General features: G+C 40.3%; 1 protein-coding gene across 2 annotated transcripts; it reads left to right on the forward strand.

Moving 5' to 3' along the window:
• The first annotated feature begins 1,088 nt into the window (after positions 1-1,088).
• Positions 1,089-20,663, forward strand: dennd1a (DENN/MADD domain containing 1A). Of its 2 annotated transcripts, XM_044012017.1 has the most exons (23): positions 1,089-1,242; positions 5,041-5,105; positions 6,911-6,954; positions 7,136-7,185; positions 7,313-7,432; positions 8,457-8,526; positions 8,845-8,925; positions 9,060-9,113; positions 9,697-9,807; positions 10,221-10,321; positions 10,711-10,756; positions 10,852-10,953; positions 11,040-11,165; positions 11,622-11,723; positions 12,471-12,558; positions 13,380-13,420; positions 13,679-13,750; positions 13,840-13,896; positions 14,778-14,930; positions 15,102-15,166; positions 15,688-15,825; positions 16,431-16,677; positions 17,762-20,663. In XM_044012017.1, exons 1-23 carry the CDS (start codon positions 1,226-1,228, stop codon positions 18,815-18,817), a joined length of 3,006 nt encoding a protein of 1,001 aa, XP_043867952.1. In that variant the 5' UTR covers positions 1,089-1,225; the 3' UTR covers positions 18,818-20,663. The 2 variants fall into 2 exon arrangements, with proteins under 2 accessions (XP_043867952.1, XP_043867953.1); XM_044012018.1 differs by lacking the exon at positions 15,688-15,825.
• The last annotated feature ends 1,056 nt before the right edge of the window (positions 20,664-21,719 follow it).

Here is a 21,719-nt window from a genome sequence, read left to right on the forward strand (position 1 = left end):
TCACGGGGAATTGAGTATAAGAGAAACATCAGGGCTGAAACCAAGATATAAGGGAATATTAGCTCATAGACCCGTGTTTCCATATCCTATTCTCAGATACATAACAGATGAAATATTATGCACCTTAAAGTAATACATTTTAGATTTTTGACTCACAAGCGCCCCCACAGTTGCTGAGTGTAATTGCCATCCGACAAGATACAGTAATTTTTCATCTTTTCCAGGAATATTACCAGTGCCAGTTTTAATCTTTAGGAGTTCACTGCACACATCCATGGAGATGCAGCAATCTATCACCAAACATGACAGATCCTTACAATACTTCCTTCACATGAATGGAAACAGCAGTGGATATTATTCGAATGGTACAGCGTGGCCCTCCAATCAATTACATGCGGCCTGCCAACCACTGTGTGAGGTGATGGAATAGAGACAGAATATAAGACTAAATGTATTTGCCAGCAATATGTTAATAATACATTTGGTTGTAATCATTGCTTTAACATGAAATTACATATATTTAAGCTGTTTTAATTTAATTCTCTGTTTTTGTGCATCATAAATATGTTTTTATTGTGAATCATTTTATATCAAAACAAGCTATTTTACTTTGCAATTCTGTCTAATATCATAATGAATATCTTATATTGACCACCGGCTACTAAATAGTTGTTTTTTCCACTTTTTTCCCTATATGTCGGCCCCTCTTGACCAGACTAGATGCTCATTGGCCCCCAGGTCATTTGAGTTTGACACCCCTGATTTAAAGTTTTGATTCAAATGTTAAAAAAAATAATAACTGCATTTTTTTGTATGACAAAAATGCATAAAAACCTCTCTGAATGACACTAAGTGCCATTTTGGGTGCCATAAAGTGCCAATCTTTGAAAAGAGCCGGACGTCCCATCACTAGTCCACACCGTTATAGGAGCGTGTTCCAGCCGCAGCTTGGCCGCACCGACCCACGTGACCCGGCCGTCCTCTGCGACATGGAACATGTAGTTTTAATCCACAGTTGTTCCGCACTGCACATGCGCATGTCTTCCACAGAAGGGACTACACCGCCCAGAGTTCCGCGCGAGGCAGAGCGTGATCTGCGCCTGTAGCCAGACCATGGTGTACTCGCCACGGTTCTGTGACAGGCAAGCACCAGAAAAAAAACCGTTGGACGTTCGCGGCTGCGCACTGACAGCTGCTGCCAGCGACTGCAGGGCAAGGAGGAAGGATGGGGTCCCGATTAAAGTAAGAATATTTCAGTGCGGCTTTTAATGAGGCTGTTTGCAGCCTAGTGTTGTGTTAGCATTCTTCCAGTGCGTCATTGGACAACATAAAGTCCTGTGCAGGGCCCTGACTTGTTGCGACATTAGCTAAAAGCACTGTTTTGACCAGAAAAACAAACCGTGTTCCATTTAGCTCCGATTATCTTTAACTAACGGATGCTGGTGTGGCACAGGCTGACACATGTGTTAACAAGCGCTAGTAGGGGACGTGTAGCTGTATGAAAAGCCAATGTAAACATGCTAAGTGCTAGCTTCCAGAGGCGAGGAGCACAGCAGAACCGCTGGGTTCTGACAGATGTGAATGTGTTCGCCTGGAGCCTAAAGCCACTCCTCTGACGGAAGATGAGTTACTCTCAGTTATTCCACATATTTATATTACACTTGCTCATCATGAGGCAGTGAACGTGGCTTCTCCAGTGTCCTGCTGAGGGACAGTAACATTGCAAGTAACCCCGAACCCTAACCCTTGTAAGTTGAGACATATTAGTAATACGTGCTTTCAGAACCTGCATATATTGTATGTAGTGAGATAATGACTTACATGTTGTTAGAGAGTCCCATTGTGTGCAATATTCTGATCATGAACAATGTCACCTGTTTGGATGTGTTAACAATAGGTAAGAAGTTAAGATGTCTGTGTCAACTGACAAGACACATTTGTGGCTTAATCAAGATGATCAAAACAAACAGGTTAAGTAAACAGTTGTTAAACCTACAGAACACAGGATCACGGAGGAAATTAGTTGACTGTTGAGTTTCATACACAGGATGTTAAAAATACTAATGTTTTGGGATCAAAGGTCTCTGTCCCGAGTTCCTCATCCTTTGCTGTGCGTCACGTTGGTTCATTGGATGTTTTATCAAATGACTTGTGTTGCAAGAATTACTGTTGACTCTTGACAGTCTAGCAGAGCACATGTGACAGTCTGCTCTACGTTTGTCCTCATTGCTTATCTTAAAGGATTTTCCAAACTTGACTTTGTGACACATCCGCTTATTGCTGCACACCTGTTTAGTTAATACGTAAAGTGGTATCGGGTGCAGCAGTATCGGCATAGTTTTATGAATACAAATCCAAGTACACCAGGGCAGCAGTGTGACCCGATACCCCAAATGAGCAATGTAAGCACTTTCCCTCTGGGGATCAATAAAGTATTTCTTATCCTGATTCCGTCAGGACATCCCTAGACACCCATTTCGTACACAACAGATGACCAGAGGCAATCTCTCCGTCTTCTGACAGGGCGGTCATGGTCATAGGAGGCATGTTGCTACCAAAGTGTAAGAGCTGTGAACTAAACAAATGTATGACCATTGCATTGTTAGCCGCAGCAGTTATAAAAGCAGAATTGGTAGAGTTAGAGAAAAGTAGTACGAGCACTAGCAAAACAGGAAGTGACGCAGAACAGGAAGTGACACAATAGGTTACTGCAGCCTGTCGTTGCCAGTCACTCTCGTCCACAGTAATTGTTTAGCTACCAGTGCAGCTTCTGTTATAACTGATTTGAATACATGTTGAGGTCATGTCCTGGTACGTGTGGTTGTGCTAGTTGCTTGCCATCTGCAATTTTTTTGGTTTTTATTTTGTGGTTAATGCAAACAGCTGTTTTAGGTTTCTTTGTGGGGTAGGTAGTTCTTTTTGTTCCTGAAATAGCTATCCTTTGTGGAATTGTGAACAGAACATTTCTCTGCTCTGACTCTGAATTGCCCTGTAAATGGTCAAATCCTCCCGAGACAGGACAGAATTAGCAGTGGCTGTAAACGGAGGCCAGAGATGGTGCAGAAGTGTCACACTCTCCCTCTCTCTCTCTCTCTCTCTCTCTCACACTCTTAGATCACATGATTTATGTTATGCTTAAAGGTTATTATGGAATTATTGATCAATGATGCTAAAAATCTTGTTAACTACACACTCAAAGTAAAGACTCAAAGTCACACATTAAATTTAGGAACTCTTCAGACAGCAGTCCATAAGTCAGTTAATTTAACAATGTATGAGTAGCACATGACATTTATAGATGCTGTGAATGTCAAAGTCAGCAGGTAGAGCTGTGGCAGCTCTGCTGAACAAAGTTAAACTTTGGCCATCTGAGATTTTACTCTTTTACATGCAGTAGCAGTCAAAGGGTATTCCTATTGACTGGTTCTGTAAGTGTATGACCATGTTTGTAACTTGTTTGTAATGTGCCAACACTGCACATTAACTTATTCAATAGTTTAAGGACTTGTTGGTTGTTAAGGGATATATGGGTTCCAGGCCTCCAGACGTCAGATTTCAGAATGCTTAATTGTGAGGGTGTCTGATCAGAGAACCACTAAAAGATATTGAAGTGGGTCCTCTTGGTGATGATGCCTTCAGTTATTTCACAAAACATGTTATTCATGATATTTACAAGATTTAGGAGCAAAGTGTTTCTCACGGTGTGACAAAATGGTCTGTTGATATGGAGACAACAATGTGTGTTTGTTGTGTGAACAGATTTGAAAACAAAAATTATTTCCAAAAAAAACAACAATTTTATGTGCAAATTTAGTCATGTTTGTGTGGTTAGCATCTCAAGCAGCTACAAGCTAGCAGGTCGAAATAATGTGTGTTAATGTCTAATTTTATTGGATTGTCAGACAAACATGTTGGATTAATGAAAATGTAACATTAATGATATTATGATGGATGTCATAATTTCATTTATACAAGCAGCAGCAGAGAATTTCTAATTATAGCATAATAATAATGGTGATGATATGATAATAATGATAATAATAATAATAATAATAATAATAGCCACGATACTGGATCTGGTTGGATCAGTCTGGCATGAGGTAATGAATGGTGATGAATGTAAAAATTTCCCCTGAGTTAAACTTTTACACACATCAGCTTTAACCTTGTTGTATAGTTCGGTTATTTCAGTTTTGGAAAAGAAAGTTCTTGATGGAACCTTATAGTGAGGCACAGTAGTCTTCATTAACGTTAAAAAAGTCTGCTTTTTAAATGCTTCCATCAAAGTTTGTGTTATAGATGGACAAAAGGTATAAAGATTTACACTGATAACAATTATACTAAACCACTCTAAATCACTGCAATCACCATGACAGCAAGTGATGTATATTATTCAAACGATGTATATCATCTGGCCCAATGAGCCCGATGAATCCTGGCATTGTCACCTTGGAATATGCCCATGCATTATGGAATTAAAACTCAAAATAGTTTTGCTACAGGAGTCATCGTTTTATGTGTGTCTTAAAATATGGCTTCATGATGCACAGGAGCCATAGTTAGCTCAACTCCTCCTCAAACATGTTGTTAATATAAAAACTCTCTGCGGGTTTAACTTCATCTAAAACTCCTAAAGATGAGGAAATGAAGTCGAGAAGAAGATTCCTGCTGTGAGGCTGCAGGTGCTGCTGATAAAGATGAAGAGGGAGAGAGAGGGTGGAGGACTGCTGCTAAACTACCACTGTTTATGTGCAATGTGTCATTTTACTTACCACCAAATGATGAAAATGTCACTTCTCTACAAGTTATTGGAGTGTTTATGTTAACACTGCAGTGGCCATGCCCTCACAGTATCAGAGCAGACAATACATGAATGATATGATTTAAAACCTAATTTGTAGTGACTTTTTTAAGCGCTAAAATCTGTTGGAGCACTTATTTTAGCACTTTACAGGGAGTTTAAGTTAGTATAAATGCTATTTAAAACCAATGGTAACATATTCATACAACATACTAATGAGCAGTCTTCCTCTCTAACAGGGAGAACCCGGAGTCCACCTTTGAGGTGTATCTGGAGGTAGCCCATCCAAGTTCCCACAGCTCTGGTAAGTTTGTCAAGACTGGAGCTTCTGCTAATCCTGGACTGCATGAGGAAATACATGTAGTTAAGGCTCACCTTGTTTTTATGATCATGTTGTATTTCAAGGTTTCTATCTGATGAGTTGGTGTCCATGTGGTGGTTAACGACAGTCACATTTATCATAATTAATAATATAAAGCACTTTAAACATCAAATCTCCTAATATAAGAAAAAGACAAACATTTAATGTTCAGAGTATAAGTGTTACTCCAAACCTAATACCTGCAATTAGATTCAAAAAGTTGTTTTTCTTTGTGTTAAATCTGTCCTGTCCTTTCATAAGACTCAGTAAATGTTTGGTAACAAAGAGGGAGCAGGAAAATCTTACTGGTTTACTCCAAAGCCATGTTGTTGTAAAAACATGCAGATGTTGGTCTGGAATATCTTTGGTGTGAGGCAACAATGCTTACCACCGCACTACTGCGTGTTCTTTACACTTATGAAGCAGAAATCAATTACACAATGACTCAATGCTATTAATCAATTTTCAGATTAAATGTTGATACATTTAGTTGTGCTTTATTAATAATTAATTGATGCAGCACTGTTACCAATGAATCTCTATAGATGTGAAATGTTCCAATCAGGTGGTCTATGAACATTCCTCTCTTTGCACAGTTTAATGTTTTCCTTGTTTCGATGTGACCATCTATATGTCTCTTTAATGCCTCAGACAAGGCTTGAGATGTGATGTTACTCAGAGGTTTTACCTATGATGCAAACATGGGCCACTTAATTCTAAGGTGTCAAAAATGTGTGGGTAAAAGCTGGTGCATGGTTTTCCATCTAGTCTCTTTGTATCAGGCTATTTGAAATCCGCTGGTTATGACACATTTCCTTGGTACAGAGGAGAGGCTCTCTGCTGTATTTCTTAGAATTACTTCCTGTTGGAGTCTTGTGCCTCATCATTTCCTGTTCATTTGTCAGATGCCATATTTATCTGTGTGCCACACGGTTCCTTCTATAATCTGAATAGTGCTGCTCTTCTCATTACTTTAATCCTTTGCATAGCTTCATTCATTCATTCATTCATTCATTCATTCATTCATTCCAGACCGTCATTTTTGTCTTTCATTCTGATTAGTTCATAATAACAGTAGACATGTATCATTATTTAAGTTAAGTAATGAGGTTTAAGTTAATAGTTTGGATCATTTGTCATTAACATGTTCATTAATCATTTGGTTCTTTTTGTAAGTCTAGTATATATGTACAAGTCCTGTGTAAACATGGATGTTACAGTCCAGTTTTTAATGTGCAAAGAGGGTCTGAACTCGTGGTCTCCAGCTCATATGACTTTGGGGGCCAATGAGTGTCCAGTCTCGAGTAAAGAAGTGGGGAAAAAACATCTGTTCAGTAGGTGGTGTGCAACATTAGCTTCATAATATAATATTATATTCCATCGTGGTATTTGGGTTAAATAGTATATTCATGCTGATATTTCACAGAATTTCAAAGTAAAAGTGTATTTTGCAATAAAAACATTTGTGACATGTGTCAATCAAGGCATCAATGTATTTATTGACCACTCATTTGCCTAAAAATGACCACATAAATGAGAGCTGGAGCGTTTCTCTTGCATGGGTCATTGTGAAGCCTGAATCAAGTTGTGTGGCTGGTTTGAGGGTTTAATCCGGCTGATGAGTTAATGAACTTGAACTTTGAACTTGAGCTCTTTGACCTGCCTATCTTAGATGCTACTTAAATGTTGACTCTAGTCACAATCAATTTGGTCTTGATCACTTTCATGTTTCACGTTCTTTCTAACAGCACCTGAAGTGAAAAGGCAGTTCCCCGAGGACTACACAGACCAGGTTTGGAATGCTCTCCGTTTTAATTATTGGAGCTATTCATTGGTTTATTTTCCATACATTTTTATTTCTGTCCCTATACTGTGGTTCTTTCAGCCACTCCATGGATCACTTCTCTGTAACACACAGTGTAAAACCGTCACTACACACTGCAGATAATACATTTTTCATCCATGTCCAACAGGAAACTCTTCAGACTGTGCCAAAGTTCTGTTTCCCCTTCAGCATGGACAGGTACACACTCTTTCTCTCTCTCACACACACACACACATATTTTGTGAATTTAATCAGATTATATCAGATCACAAACTCTCCCTCTCTCCCTCTCTCTCATCCTTTCTCTGCCCACGGACTCTCTCAGCCCGTCAATCAACCAGGTCGGACAAAACTTCACATTTGTGTTGACTGACATCAAGAGCAAACAGAGATTTGGCTTCTGCCGACTGTCCTCAGGTGCACATACCTGCTACTGCATTCTCAGGTGAGGGCGCCATCTATGGGGGGGGGGGTGTTTTTGTCTAGTTAACATGTAAACATGAGGAAAAACCGTCAAAACAAAAAGTTCTAGGTTTTGTTTGACATTAACTGCAATTCAGCAACAGCTCAGTGGGGAAATCGCTCCGTGTGCTGGTTAAATGCAGTGTCGACTGTTTATTAAAAAAAAACATTTCGTAAGAAACCGGAACCAGACTCAAACATGCGCAGCATCTTCCTCGACCGATTGGGGTGTGTTGGCTTTAGCTGTTTTTGGTGTTACTGTATTTGACCGTTGGCGATAATGGTGTTACCTCAAGAGCTCAGTGTTTTCTCAGGTAGTATAAAAATGTATAAAATGTTTGAAAACCACTGGTCTTAGTTGTTTAAGTTTAAATTAAAAAAAAGCACACCACTGTTTCCTTTTTCACGAGCTGTGACACAGAGCTGTCAGTTTCACTTCTCCCGTCTGACGCCACCTCTCTGTGACTGCACATATAGTGAGTGCTGGCTCCACTCTCTCACTCATAGGGTGAAAGTGATAGACGGGTCAGTAGAGCTGGGATTCAGTGTTGGCTTAGCTACAACGATGAAGAGGAACCAGTGGCTATTCATATTTTTTTTCCTATTAACTATGAATAATTGGAGGTTGTAGCATAATGGAGGGTTTTCTTGTAAATGATCAGGCTATCAAGTTACTCCATGAAATGAAAAGATCCCATGCTGTTCATTATCTCATCAGTTGCATTTAATGGTCTTGTAAGAGTAAAAAAATTGACCCTAACCCTTTTCAAAAACACTTGCCCTATTCTAGTAATACAACGCTAAACCATTGAAGTATTCCTTTAACAGACAACCATAAACCATCACTTGAGTGACAAGTGGACTAACCTGCTACATTTCACACATCTTCAGGTTGCCTTATTGGTGTGTCAGTTTTAAAAATATTAACTTAAAGAACACTCAAAAAAAGAGTGATTTGTCTATTATAACAGTGTCATGCTCATCTTTGACACTTTTGTGTCTCACAGCTACCTGCCCTGGTTCGAGGTCTTCTACAAGCTCCTTAATATCCTCGCAGATTACACAATCAAAGGCCAGGTAAGTGATGACCAGTCAACTGTCACAAAACTCTCACCTGTAAGAATTAGCCCTGATGTGACGTGTTGTCTTACATTATGGAAAAGTACAAAATGGCCATGAGTTTCATTTTTATTACACTGATGAACTATGGAATATATAAGCAGGTGTGATAATGATGTGACACTGGGATTTAACTGAAGAATGAAGTACTGCTGCTTCTCATCACAATAATCCAAGAGATGATTGAGTTCTGTTTGTGTATATTGCATGAGAATGTGACCATGACCATGAATGAATGCATGGATTTCAGATACATTTTCCCTTTTTTCCCCACAGGAAAGCCAAAGGCAAGAGCTCCTGGTGTCACTGCACGTGCTCCCTATCCCTGAGCCCAGGGTCCCTGTTCATCTTGGCGTGGTGAGTCTGATTTGACCTCATCACATCCCCACACACCTCTGGTGCGTGGATCACATGGATAGAATGTCCAAGATCAGTTAAAAAGTCTCCTACAGGCTATTATATCTGATGTTAACCTTTTCTATTTTCTGCAGCATTCCTTCTTCACTGTGCCTGACACCAGGGAACTTCCCAGTATACCGGAGAATGTGAGTGTTGATATTTCTATATTTCTAGCTTCAGATTAGGGCTGCAAATAACAATTATTAGTCTCTTTTCTAAAATTAACCAATTAGGTGTTTGGGCCTTAAAATGTTTGAAAACCTTGAAATCTCTGTTGTCCACAATTATTCTGATACAATGATTCTTTTTTTTGTTGGTGCAAAGAAATCAGAAAATATGTAATAAGATAGCGAATAAGATAATCAGTGCTAAGTAAATTCATATTGTGAGAAGAGAAATGTAGAGTTTTAATTCAACAAAAACTAAAATTGTAATTAATTTACACATTTTATTTCAGTCCCTCACTTATATGAGAATTTAAAATAAATTTAATAATAAATTTAAAATATAATTTTTTGTATTTGAAATTTGGTGTTTGCCACACAGACATTATGTAAATATTACAACATACAGTTTATATATATATATGCTAAGGTTATTCATCTGCATTGTGTTTTTTTTTTCATGCAGTCATCTGTATCTTGGTTATGTAATAATGCATTATTCTCAGAACAGCTACAGGTCTCCATCACTTACTCCTGTGTGTGTGTTTGTGTTTGACTCTTGCAGAGAAACCTAACTGAGTATTTTGTCGCAGTAGATGTCAATAACATGCTTCATCTGTACGCTAGTATGCTTCATGAACGTCGAATCCTCATCTGCTGCAGCAAACTAAGCACTGTAAGTAGACAACACCTTTTTGTTTTTAAATGTATGGAAGTCTTTTGAGACTCTCAGGTCAGATTTGGCCATTTATTTATTCACAACAAACATATTAGAGACATATATATGTAAATCAATGTCATGACAGACCAATGTTTAAAGAGAAGAGTGTGGGGGGGCAGGATATTTTAATGATAGTTGTGTGGTCAAAAACAATAGTAAGATGTAGAGTTAGGCACATCATACTATATGAGTCAATGCTGGTAAAGAAAAACACTTCCTACATATTTCAGAAAGTGATACAGTAAGACGCTCATTTGATTAAATGAAGATGATATCAGAAAATACATGTTGAACATCTGGAAAGCAAACTTGGTGTTTTGAGTTTTGGTATCATGTTTCATTGAGTTCTTTATTTCTTTCTTTCTCAGTTAACGGCATGTGTCCATGGATCTGCAGCCATGCTCCATCCAATGCACTGGCAACATGTTTACATTCCTGTCCTTCCTCAACATCTGTTAGACTACTGCTGGTGCGTATCCTGCTTATCGTCTCACACACACACTCAGATGTCCTAAAGGGGTAACGGCACATACACACGCACACGTCTTTTTATAATGTATTATTCCTCATTTGAGTTGTGTTTAAATGGCCTGAAAAATAAACATGACAAAAAGCATTGACATCGTTATGCTGCTGTGCTGATATGAATCGAGTCTCTTAGGCCATTAGGTCATTATCGTAGATTTTGCAGGTCAAAGGTCAATGTGACTTAACAAAATGGAACAGTGACAAGATAAAATGTATACTTTTTATCAACCTTTTCAGATTGACTGCATGTGAATCTGCATGTACTGTATTAAAATGAATGTATCAGTGTAGCATCTCCATCTCTGTAATTGCGTCTTGTTTTTTTCTTAGTGCCCCAATGCCCTACCTCATTGGAGTACATTCCAGCCTGATGGAGGTAGGTGTATATAATCAGGTTTTAAATGCCGCACGTTCACCTGTCTTACATGTGCAGGGACACGTTTTAATGACATGTGCTATTTCTTCTCATAGAAAGTTCGAGGGATGGCTCTGGATGACGTGGTGGTCCTGAATGTTGACACAAACACCATGGAGACCCCCTATGATGACCTTCAAAGCCTGCCCAACGATGTGGTGAGGAACTATTACACAAGTATTCGGTGTAGATGTAAACATTGTTAGAACGGTGTTCTAATATCTATGAACAATTGTCCCCTAAGGTTTCATCATTAAAAAGTCGTTTGAAGAAGGTTTCGACAACAACGGGGGACGGCGTGGCTCAAGCCTTCCTCAAGAGTCAGGCGGCGCTGTTCGGCAGCTACAGGGATGCACTGCAGATAGAGTCGGTTGGTACATGCTGTGATCTGTGTATTAACACAGAGTGATGTGGGTTTGGTTATAATAGCACATCAAATGTCACACTGACAGGACACAGGACTTGGCAGTGAAGAGAGAAAACTACCTGGGGACGATTGTTATGCATTAATAATAACATCATCAGTTAATAACAGGTGACAGTAATAATGTTGTATCGTGATACTCTCATCTGCAGAATTAGGACACATAAAGAGAGACAACATGGGAGTTCACCCATCAGTCCAGGTCTATAGAAGCATAGCTAATGTGATAGTTCAGGCTTGTGAGACGCAGGTACAGTATGTCCATGTACCATGGGACTCTGAACTGGAACCTGAATCTGATTAGCTTGAGAAAATGCTATAACAAAATACCGAGGCAGATCCAGTTTCTAAGGTTCTTGGGGAGACCATTGCTAACTTTCACCTGTGTTTCTGTTTTTTTAGGGAGAGCCAATAACATTTAACCAGGACACCTTTGTAAATCATCGGTCCAGTGCCATGAGACAGTTCCTGCAGAGTGCCATTCACCTGCAGCTCTTCAAACAGGTGATTATACACATTCCCTCTTGACTACGTGCTTGTTTATGGTGTATGAGTACTTACATTTGGTCTTTATGTACCAGTTTTGGTGATAGCATTTATTACATTGAACACAGAAAGTGTGTTTGTTGTCCAGGTATTACTCATGTCTCATGTTGTGGGGACTGAGATCTGTTTACAAGTGCAAATCACAATGTTGTTGTGCTTTCTCTTAATGTTGTTGCACTTTCTCTTAATGTTGTGATTTCTCTTAATGTTGTTGCACTTTCTCTTAATGTTGTTGCGCTTTCTCTTAATGTTGTTGCACTTTCTCTTAATGTTGTGATTTCTTAATGTTGTTGCACTTTCTCTTAATGTTGTGATTTCTCTTAATGTTGTTGCGCTTTCTCTTAATGTTGTTGTGATTTCGCTTAATGTTGTGATTTCTCTTAATGTTGTTGTGATTTCTCTTAATGTGGTGATTTCTCTTAATGTTGTGATTTCTCTTAATGTCATTGTGATTTCTCTTTATATTTTTGTGCTTTCTCTTTATATTTTTGTGCTTTCTCTTAATGTCGTTATGAGTCTTCCTTATGGAGATAAAAAGCAAGTCCCCCATAAAGTGAATTATAGCATGTTAATTTAAAGACCTGTTGTATGGTTAGGCTGAGGTTAGGTTTCATTACATATGCTCAGTATCAGACAGATGCTGTTATTGTATCGGTGCATCCCTCGTTGTTAACCACTGACCCTCATGTGATTCTCACTCTGCAGTTTATCGACGGCCGTCTAGATCTGTTGAACTCAGGAGAAGGTTTCAGTGACATCTTTGAGGAGGAGATCAGCATGGGTGAATATGCAGGTACGTCACTTGTGATGTGATAGTCTGTTCAATCTTAAACAGGCTCGCTGACGAGGGTAATCCCATAATTTAATTCATTAGCGTCTTACATGTAGTGTCATTAATTCTTGTTTGATTTGAAAAAGTAACAGAAGATGCAAATAACCAGCAGAAAGCTGCCATTATTGTCTGTCCTGATCAGACACAACTTCCATGTTTTTAGTTGGTCATGTGACCTCATATCTCCACATCCTCTACAGTTTACTAACTATCTTAACAGCAGGTCACAAACATATTCAGATTTTTGTGATGAGAGATTCTAAGAGGTCTGATCTGGAAGTTATTAAAAGTTGTGTTTGTCACAATAGATCCGACCAGTCATCTTTACAGTGTGTACTGTAAATGACCTACAGATTGCACATGAAATGGGCTGTGGTGTTTTTGTCCATTCTTTATTTGAGAGTGTGGTCTCTTACTTTGAGGAAATTATTTAGCTTTATTCCATTTTCAAACCCTATTTAAGTTTAACTTCCTCTATAGTCTCATTACTATCAGATTACATGACTTTCTTCACTATGCTTGCTAAACTTGTGTTCTCCCTTTTATTTATATAGCGCTTTGTGATTCTTGTCCTCTGCTCAGAATGCATGTATAAATGATGTTTAAAAGATGTGTGATAAAAAAAAACAAAACACTTTATAGTGTAGTGTATCGTTTACAGTGTGAATGTGTGAAAACAAAGCAAACTAAGTGGCAATCCAGAGTGGAAAAGCTGATCAGCTTGTGACTAGTGTGCTCACTAAATAATATGAACTTCTGATTGTTACAACATTCTCCCACAGCCAGTGACAAGACCTACCACCAGTGGCTGTTCACTGTGAAGGTGAGTGAGTGAATGCTACCACTCACAGACACCACACTACTGTCCACATGTTAAAAATGATGAAAGTGTTTCAGCAGGAAACACTCGGGGTTTAGGGAAAGATCAATGGTGAAATATCGTGATAATATCGTATGGTAACTTAAATGTTGTGATCATATCTTAGGAATACGATATATATGTATATATATATATATATATATATATATATATATATATATATATATACATATACATATACATGTATTTTTTTTTTTACAGAAAGGGGGTGGGGCCATTTTCAACACAGTGAAGACCAAAGCAAACCCAGCCATGAAGACTGCTTATAAGATCGTAAGCACATCCCTGGATTCCTTTTATAAAATAACACATGATGTGAAATAGTAGTCGATTGATTGATTGATTGATTGATTGTTTGGCAGGCTAAGGACCACGCAAAAATGCGTATTAAAGAAGTAAAGAGTCGTCTGAAGCAGAAGGTAAGTAGCACAAACGCTCGAACAAACCATGCTGGAGCACTTGTTGTTGTAAACACTAGGGCTGTCACTGTGAATGAATTTATAATGACCCGTAATTCACTGTAATGTGTTCAGACCCTCCACGAACCCTTGCGAGCGTGCGTCACCGCCCATCCGCCCCCGTCATTGACCCCCCAGCACAAACAGTCACAGTTTACTTTTTATCGTTAGCCATTTTAGTAGTTGTTACGTTATTAGCAGCGCTGCTAGTGTGAGAGTATTATGACATACAGCAGTCTCGCTGTATCGTGATTAAAAACAAAACTGCTTTTGTAATGCACAATATGAACCTGTGATAAATAATTTATGTAATGATAAAACACATCTTTTATTAACGGAAGAGGGTCACATTTAAAAAAAAGAAATTGAAAGAAAGAAAAAAATAATAAACCGCATGAATTCTGAGGAAAGAGACTTTTTTTTTCTCAAAATTCTGACTTTTTTCAGACTTTTTTCTCTGACTTTTTCCTAATAATTACTAATAAAGGTCTGGTTTGCTACTTATATGCATGTTAGTAAGCACCTAGTCAATGGTGAATATGTGTTCCCTAATCTAAAGTGTTACCCGTTGTGTATATATCATGTTTAAACACACAATAATGGTATTTTATAAATTGAACAAATAGTGACAGCCCTAGTAAACACTGTTGCACGTGTGTGGTGAGCATTCTTGGTCTCACTAAAAACTGCCCCCACCTTAACTACTTTAACTGACCCTGATGCTTCCAACCACAGTGTGTAGCCTCCCTCCCTCCCTACCTCCCTCCCTCCCTCTCCTCCTGCAGTGCCATCACTCCTTTTAGCCATGTCGACCCCTACATCACTGTGTCACCCCTTTTCAGGAGCAGGCAGAAAATGGCGTCTCTACAGGAGGGTCCACAGTCATCAGTGACGACAGCACAGAAAGTGTCACCTCGTCCACCAGTGACGTCAGGAGAGAGGGGCCACTGCGAACCTGGGATGACCACAGGCCCATCACTGTACACTTTGGACAAGTAGGCAGAATCTGAATGATATATGCTAGAAAGAGACCGATAGTAGTGCTTTATATATACAGTAGTAGATGTGCTTCATCAATGGTTGTAGGGGTTAACGTTATTACAGCATCAACACTTCTGTGAGTCTCTTTCCTTTCCTGTTGATGTAGGATTTCTGTGTCTCCACAGGCTTGGCCACCTATGTTACTGAAGAGACCAAACAGCAATGTGAGTCTGGACTCCAGCATTGACCAGTAAGGCTACCTCCATTATGTCTCACTATCCATGATGTAGTTCAAAGATAGACCTCGCTGTATCGTGATTAAAACAAAAAACTGCAATATCTCAGTCATTTGATCCAGCGTTCAGTGTCCCCACAGGTTTTTCCCTTCATCAGCATTTCAGTTTAGTGAGTAAAATGTGCCAAATACTGCAGGGCTTTTACTTTATTTAACGCTGTCATCGGTTTCCAACTCTACCAAAGTATTAAACTGCATTTTGAGTTGTATAAATGTGAGTGCAGCATGTATGTAAGGTGGTTTTTGATTAACTGTGTAACAGCTCTGTGCTCTTGTTTGTGTTCTACATTCTTTTCCACTAACTGCACAGCCTCCGTTAGACCCATTCAGAGAAAATAACATAATATAAGTCTCTCTATAAAGTCTGATCTAACTCCTGACACTCATTTACTTAACACTGCTCTTCTTCTCTCTTTATTAATATACCTTTTATTAATGTGTGAATGCCCTGTTGTCGTCCCTCCTTCTTACTGTAGCTCTCTTCGTCCCACTCGTCACTACACAGTCTTTCTCTCGGAGGATTCCTCCGGAGATGAGCTCCAGTACGACAATGACTCCGTCTCTGGGCTTCCTGACAACTTTCTCTTCTCCGTCCCCTTTGAGTGGACGCCTCTGTATGCATCTCTCTGATTGATCTTTCTCTGTCGTGGTTTCTTTTGTCTGTGTAAATGTGTGTGCATGTGTGTTTTTAAAGCTTCACAAGAAGGTCTTACACGGGGGGAAAGCTTTAGATTTATTATAGTTGCCCAACCTGCCTCTTCATCTCTTGATTGTGTCTAATGTCAACAAGTCAGAGACATGAGAGTATGGAAGCTTAGCCTTAATAATAAAAATATTCTCAAAAAAAAAGAAAGAAAGAAAAAAGTTGAAAAAGTTGTTACTTTTTATCTCATAATTATGACTTTTTATCTCTTAATTACAACTTTTTATCTCTTAATTACAACTTTTTATCTCATAATTGGGACTTTTTATCTCATAATTTCGACTTTATATCTCATAATTATGACTTTTTATCTCATAATTGGGACTTTTTATCTCATAATTATGACTTTTTATCTCATAATTGGGACTTTTTATCTCATAATTGGGACTTTTTATCTCATAATTTCGACTTTATATCTCATAATTATGACTTTTTATCTCATAATTTTGACAAATCTAAAAGGTAATTTATCTTGACTTGAGTTCACCGTTTTGAACTGAAACCCTGTCCCTGCAGGCCGCAGCCGTACCACTCCCTGAAGGAGATGGATCTGATAGAAACGGATGATCGCGGTTCTTGTGCAGAGAGTCACACTGCCCCTCCCAGCCCTGTTAGTGAGAAGGTCTCTAATATCAACTTGCTGGGCGATGTCTTTGGCTGCCAGGATGAGCCAGACAACCAATCACTCACACTGGCAAAAAGTCTCGAGGACTTACGGACTCCAAAAGACCCTGGTGATCTCCAAGCCAAGTTCACGTACCAGGTCAGACACTGACAAAATGTTTAATATCATGCTTGTTATGTGCCAGGGCCACAGTGACTGCATCATGAAATGTTAGCTTTTACTTAACAAATCAGATTAGAGCAGCCACACTGCCTGCACTGCCGGCATTAGGTGTGAGCTGCACTGCTTCTCTCGGTTGGAATTTAGAATTTTCCTCCTTTCAGAAAGCTCTCAAGGCTCACCTGAGGCATGGGCTGCTTCTAGAGCTGGAACAGGGTTTTTTGGCAACAGAAGTTACACACTGAAGCTTTAATTTAGCTAGAAATGCACGTTGACAAGCTGCAAAGCTTCTTGAGGGAGTATTTTAGCACCGTCGGACAGGAAAAGAAGAGCTTTCCCTCTGTGCTTGATTATGTTTTGGCACTGGTTTGCTGCACTTAGCATGGGGGGGTGCATTCTGGGGCACTACTGCCCAGTGTCGGTCATTGTTCACGGGTCCTCCACAAACACGTAGTTAAAAATCAACCATGAACAGTCCATAAAAAACAATGGCCTATTCTGAAATGATCTTCTCTGAGTCCTGATCTTAATATTGTTGAAGATCCATGAAAACATGTGTTCACTGTGAAGGAAGCGCCTCATGAGCGACTGAGCTGTAGCGACAGTCGCTCAAAGGCTGACTTGTGTTTACGTGGAATAACTGATGAAGGGATGAAAGGTGTTTTTTTTTATTTGTGAAAGGACTAAAATACCAACATATTTTTCCATGTCTGTATTTTGTCCTCAAGCAGCAAAATGTCAAAGCAAAATAGAAAGTTTTGGTGTTTCCATCTGTCCAATATGTCACAAACACCCCTTCCTGTACACTTTTCAAAGAAAAAGTACTCTCGCATTCATGTTCCCAGAATACATTTAGGCTTTTATTGTGAAATATTTTGCAGGACTGACAGATTAAGTGACTATCATGGAGACTTGGTTTGAAACGAAGCTACTGTAGTTGTGTGAAATTTTAATCGGTGGAGTGTTTTTGAAGATAGAATTTTGAATTCAATATCAGTATTCTGTTCTTTAAAGCACCTGCTGACTTTATTCCTGTAGTATGAATTGTGTGTTGTGTTTGCAGCGCATGGACCTGAGTGTTGGCATACACTCACGCACGTTTCCAGGCCTCAAGCTTTCCAACCCTCACAACACGCTGTGGAGCGTGGCTCCGGACGAAGCAGCCCTGCCTGTCTGTGCGCCTCCTGTCTGTGACACTCTGCCGTCTGTGCACCTTCCTGCGAGGACAGGAAGCCACTCCCCGAGTCACGAGAGCTCCGCCTCGGGGCCCGACCCCCTGGAGCCTTGCAATCCTGGCAACATAACCATCCCACGTCCCCACGGGAGGAAGACGCCGGAGCTCGGTGCTGTCCTCGTACCCCCCATGGCTCAGTTGCGCTCAAAGGTGGGAGGAGCTGTTGAAGGAAGGACTACATCAGGAGGACAGGAGTTCAGGCAAGCCCTGACCATGACTACAGATGGGGACCTGCTGAGGCCCAAAGTAGGTGGGGACAGTATAGATCTGATCCGCCTTCTGGACCCCCTTGACCGCTCGGCACAGACTAGTTCCGCTTCACTAAATGACGGGGTAGATGTCGCTATGTCGTCCTCCTCCCAGTTTCAGTCTTACCCACAGGTTTTGCCTCCATTCCCGATTCATCCTCATACTTCACTCAACCCTTTTGTCCAGTCTCTGCAGCACACTTCCCCTCAAACACATTACTCTCCCGCAGTGGGCGGCGGGAACCCCTTCAGTGCAGTGTGCGGACCTCCGCCGGGCTCGTACTTGCATACCCCCCCCCAGCCTCAGGCCTTCTCTGCACTACCAGGGATGTACAGACAGCACTCACCTGGCAGTTCGTCTCTGCCGCTCAGCCACGGACTGCTCCACTCGACCTTCCCCTCCTTTGACGCCGCCCTTCCCCACTCCTCCGCCAGTAACCATGCCCTCTCTAGCCTCGTGGACTCCTTGTCTGTCTCTAGCACAGCCATGAACACACTGCCAAAGCCACTCAGTGCAGAGGGAGACAGCCAGAAGACTCAGGATCTTTTTGGGGACCTGGTGACTATGGCCAAGCCAGCGACCCCCCAAAAGAAGAAGGTGGAAGACCTGCGGAGGAGGTGGGAAACATTTGACTAAATGACTTCAAAAGTGATTAAGTCACTACATTAACTTGCCCTCACTATTGCATAAGGACCTTGTTTTGCTGTAAGCGACACACGAGCGATGACGCTCTCTTGTTCTGCTAATCCAAGTCACAGTCATTCAAGAGGGGATTGACATTTACAGACACGCTGAGTACAGCAGTTTACTCTGTTCCAAAAAAATAAATGCAGAAAAAAAAGAGTAGCTGACAACACACTGTACACGGGTTGAGGCAGTTTGTCCAAAAAAAACACACACTTGCACCTGCTTTTTTCTGCAGTGGATAGAATAGATACAAGTGTTTGTTCAGCTCCACCTTTGATCGACAGCAGCGTCACATGACTGACACCCGGGTGAACGCGCTCACTTTGCCACCGACTATTGCACCGTTTCCAATATAATGCACACGATTCAAGCAGCTGTGTGACGTCAGGACTGTCTTTCAGGCGGTGAAACCAAAACTAAAAACAAGAAAACCAAGCAACATATTCACCTGGATCAGACGTTCAGCTTCAGTCAGAGTTTCACTAAGACGCGTGTTTGCTCTAATCGTTTCTCTTCGTCGCTGCTTGATGGAACAGTGGTCTGTGGTTAGTGTGAACCTGTTGCAGCTTAGGTCGTAAACTCCAGCTGCTGCCATTCATCTCGACGCGTCGTCTACACACAGAGCTGTGGGTAAATACAGGCGTCGCCAGATCAGTGCTGTGCTAAAATCTACAAACGTCTTTATCACTAGAAACACAGCTGGTAAATGTCAACACTATATATTTCAGTTCCACTTTGAATTGTGACCTTTTTTAGAGTTTAAAGATGTTCTCCCTCTTCTACGTGTTGTTACGTGCATTTCAACTGCAAATGAATATGATGAATGAGTGATCACACACACACACACACACACACACCATTCCACGTCATCTGAACAGACAGAATATTTTGTATCGTTTCATTTTCCTGCCGTTCTACAGAGACAAGCTTGGTTTAACTGTTTGTTTGAATGCTAGTGTGTGTGTGTGTTTGTTGTGTTACCACAGAGTGTGATGTCACTCTGCCCTCTGTCTTCACTTGTTGTTATTGTCACCGCGTCAGCAAAGTAAAAACGGTCAATGGTCTGTATTTATAATAGCGCTTTTCTAGTCTTGATGACGACGACCACTCGAAGCTGCTTCACTCACCCATTCATACCCGTTAAGTGTCTTTGCCTAGACTAGCCGAGCTGGGAATCGAACCCACAACCCTAGATCATCGCATGTCATCAGAGATTGAGTTCACCAGTTAAAAGTTAACCTTACTCACTGACCTGTGAAATGTGTCGCCTCCTACTGTTTTTAAAGTCACAATCGAGCCTGAAATAGACTGAAACGTCCCCTTTTTCCTTTGAAACAATGTGATATTGGTTAAATATTTGGGGGCGTTGTCACATTTTAATTGTGTATTGTGTCGTCTTTAATGATCCATGTACTCTGCTGCTGCTGATACAGTATATGCACTCTGTTTTGCTTCTGTTGTTGTTGTTTTTTTTGCCTTACTTTGTCAATGATCATGAGTTCCAGGTCGTGCTTACACACTGTGATGTCCGTTGTACATAGAGCATAAATCATGTGGTCGTTTGGCCTCCAGATTCTCTGCAGTGGCTTCAACAGCAGGAACTGTGTCGTGGCGTCGCACCTTGTCAGAAGTTACTGCTTTCCAGGTGATCTTGGCACGTCAGCGAGTGTGTGTGTGTGTGTGTGTGTGTGTGGTGAATGCTACAGAGTTGTGTACAGGTCTATTTGCTGTTGTGTCTCTGTACAAATGACACTATCATTATTCAAAGACTGATTAAAGAGTGATTAAAACGCCACAGCCGACTCAGTGCACGACGTCTTTCATTGAATCGTTTTTCCTTGATCTGCTTTCGATATAAATCACGTGATTTTTATGAAAGAGAGAACGACTGAATCTGTCCAGTGATGGGAAACTCGACAGAAAACCCAGCAGTTCACATATTTCAGTTGACTTAATGTTTATAAAACATTATGAAGAAAACATCATTGTATATCAAAAAAGAACTAAAATACGCCTTCATTTTTATGCCCAAAAAAACCTACATTTAAGGCTTTTTCATTCTTATATTTTTGGGATTTTGGTGCCATATTATTTCAAACTTCACTTCACACATTTCCGAAATAGTTGTTTACACTGAGGAATTCACATCTGTACATACAACAGTTACTTTTCATTTCTTCGTTGATCGTAAACTGACAGGAAGACAAAGATGTGCGTACACGAGTGCATGTGAGCGTCGAACAGTAAAACATTAAAACTTTTTTTTACATTTACATAAAAACACAAACTGTACATGGCTGACCAAAGAAATGTTCACTTTGAACTTTAATGCCAGTAAAACAACAACAAAGCAGAAAAAAAATATTCTCTTCCTGTTTCTCATTCTTTTTAACCTGCTTTTTCTGCCCTCTGTTAAAGCCCTACATCAAAAGGACATTTTATGTTTCCAAAATAGTGTTTGTTTACTATTTTGGAACAATATTCCATGGATATAATCCTGCATCTGCACAGAATATAATCAGATCATAACGTAAGTGATAATTCCAGGTCTGACCTTCACTCTGACCTTCGAGTCTCTCAGAGGCTCCGTGACGCGGTCGGTCAAAACATCATCAACAACAAAAAAGAAAAGACAAAAAGCATGAGTGGCAAGCAGCCTGCTGCTACCACAAGGGGGCAGTAAACGGGCAACATCACAGCCATCAGAACAAACCCTTTGACCTTTGAGGTCTCGATCGTCTGGTCTACACGAGATGTTTCACTGCTCAAGTTATAAATACAGACCACAGAAAGTATCAGTCAAGCACTGCTTGCCTTGTCGGTGGAGCCAATTCTCCAGAAATCAGTGATT

The sequence above is a fragment of the Solea senegalensis genome, linkage group LG21 (assembly GCF_019176455.1).
Source record: "Solea senegalensis isolate Sse05_10M linkage group LG21, IFAPA_SoseM_1, whole genome shotgun sequence".
In the NCBI taxonomy this organism is placed as follows: Eukaryota; Metazoa; Chordata; class Actinopteri; order Pleuronectiformes; family Soleidae; genus Solea; species Solea senegalensis.

Coding starts and splice junctions, on each gene's coding strand:
- dennd1a (XM_044012017.1), top strand. Junction 11,724..12,470: donor ACCTGCAGCTCTTCAAACAG/GTGATTATACAC, acceptor CTCACTCTGCAG/TTTATCGACGGCCGTCTAGA. Junction 16,678..17,761: donor AAGCCAAGTTCACGTACCAG/GTCAGACACTGA, acceptor TTGTGTTTGCAG/CGCATGGACCTGAGTGTTGG.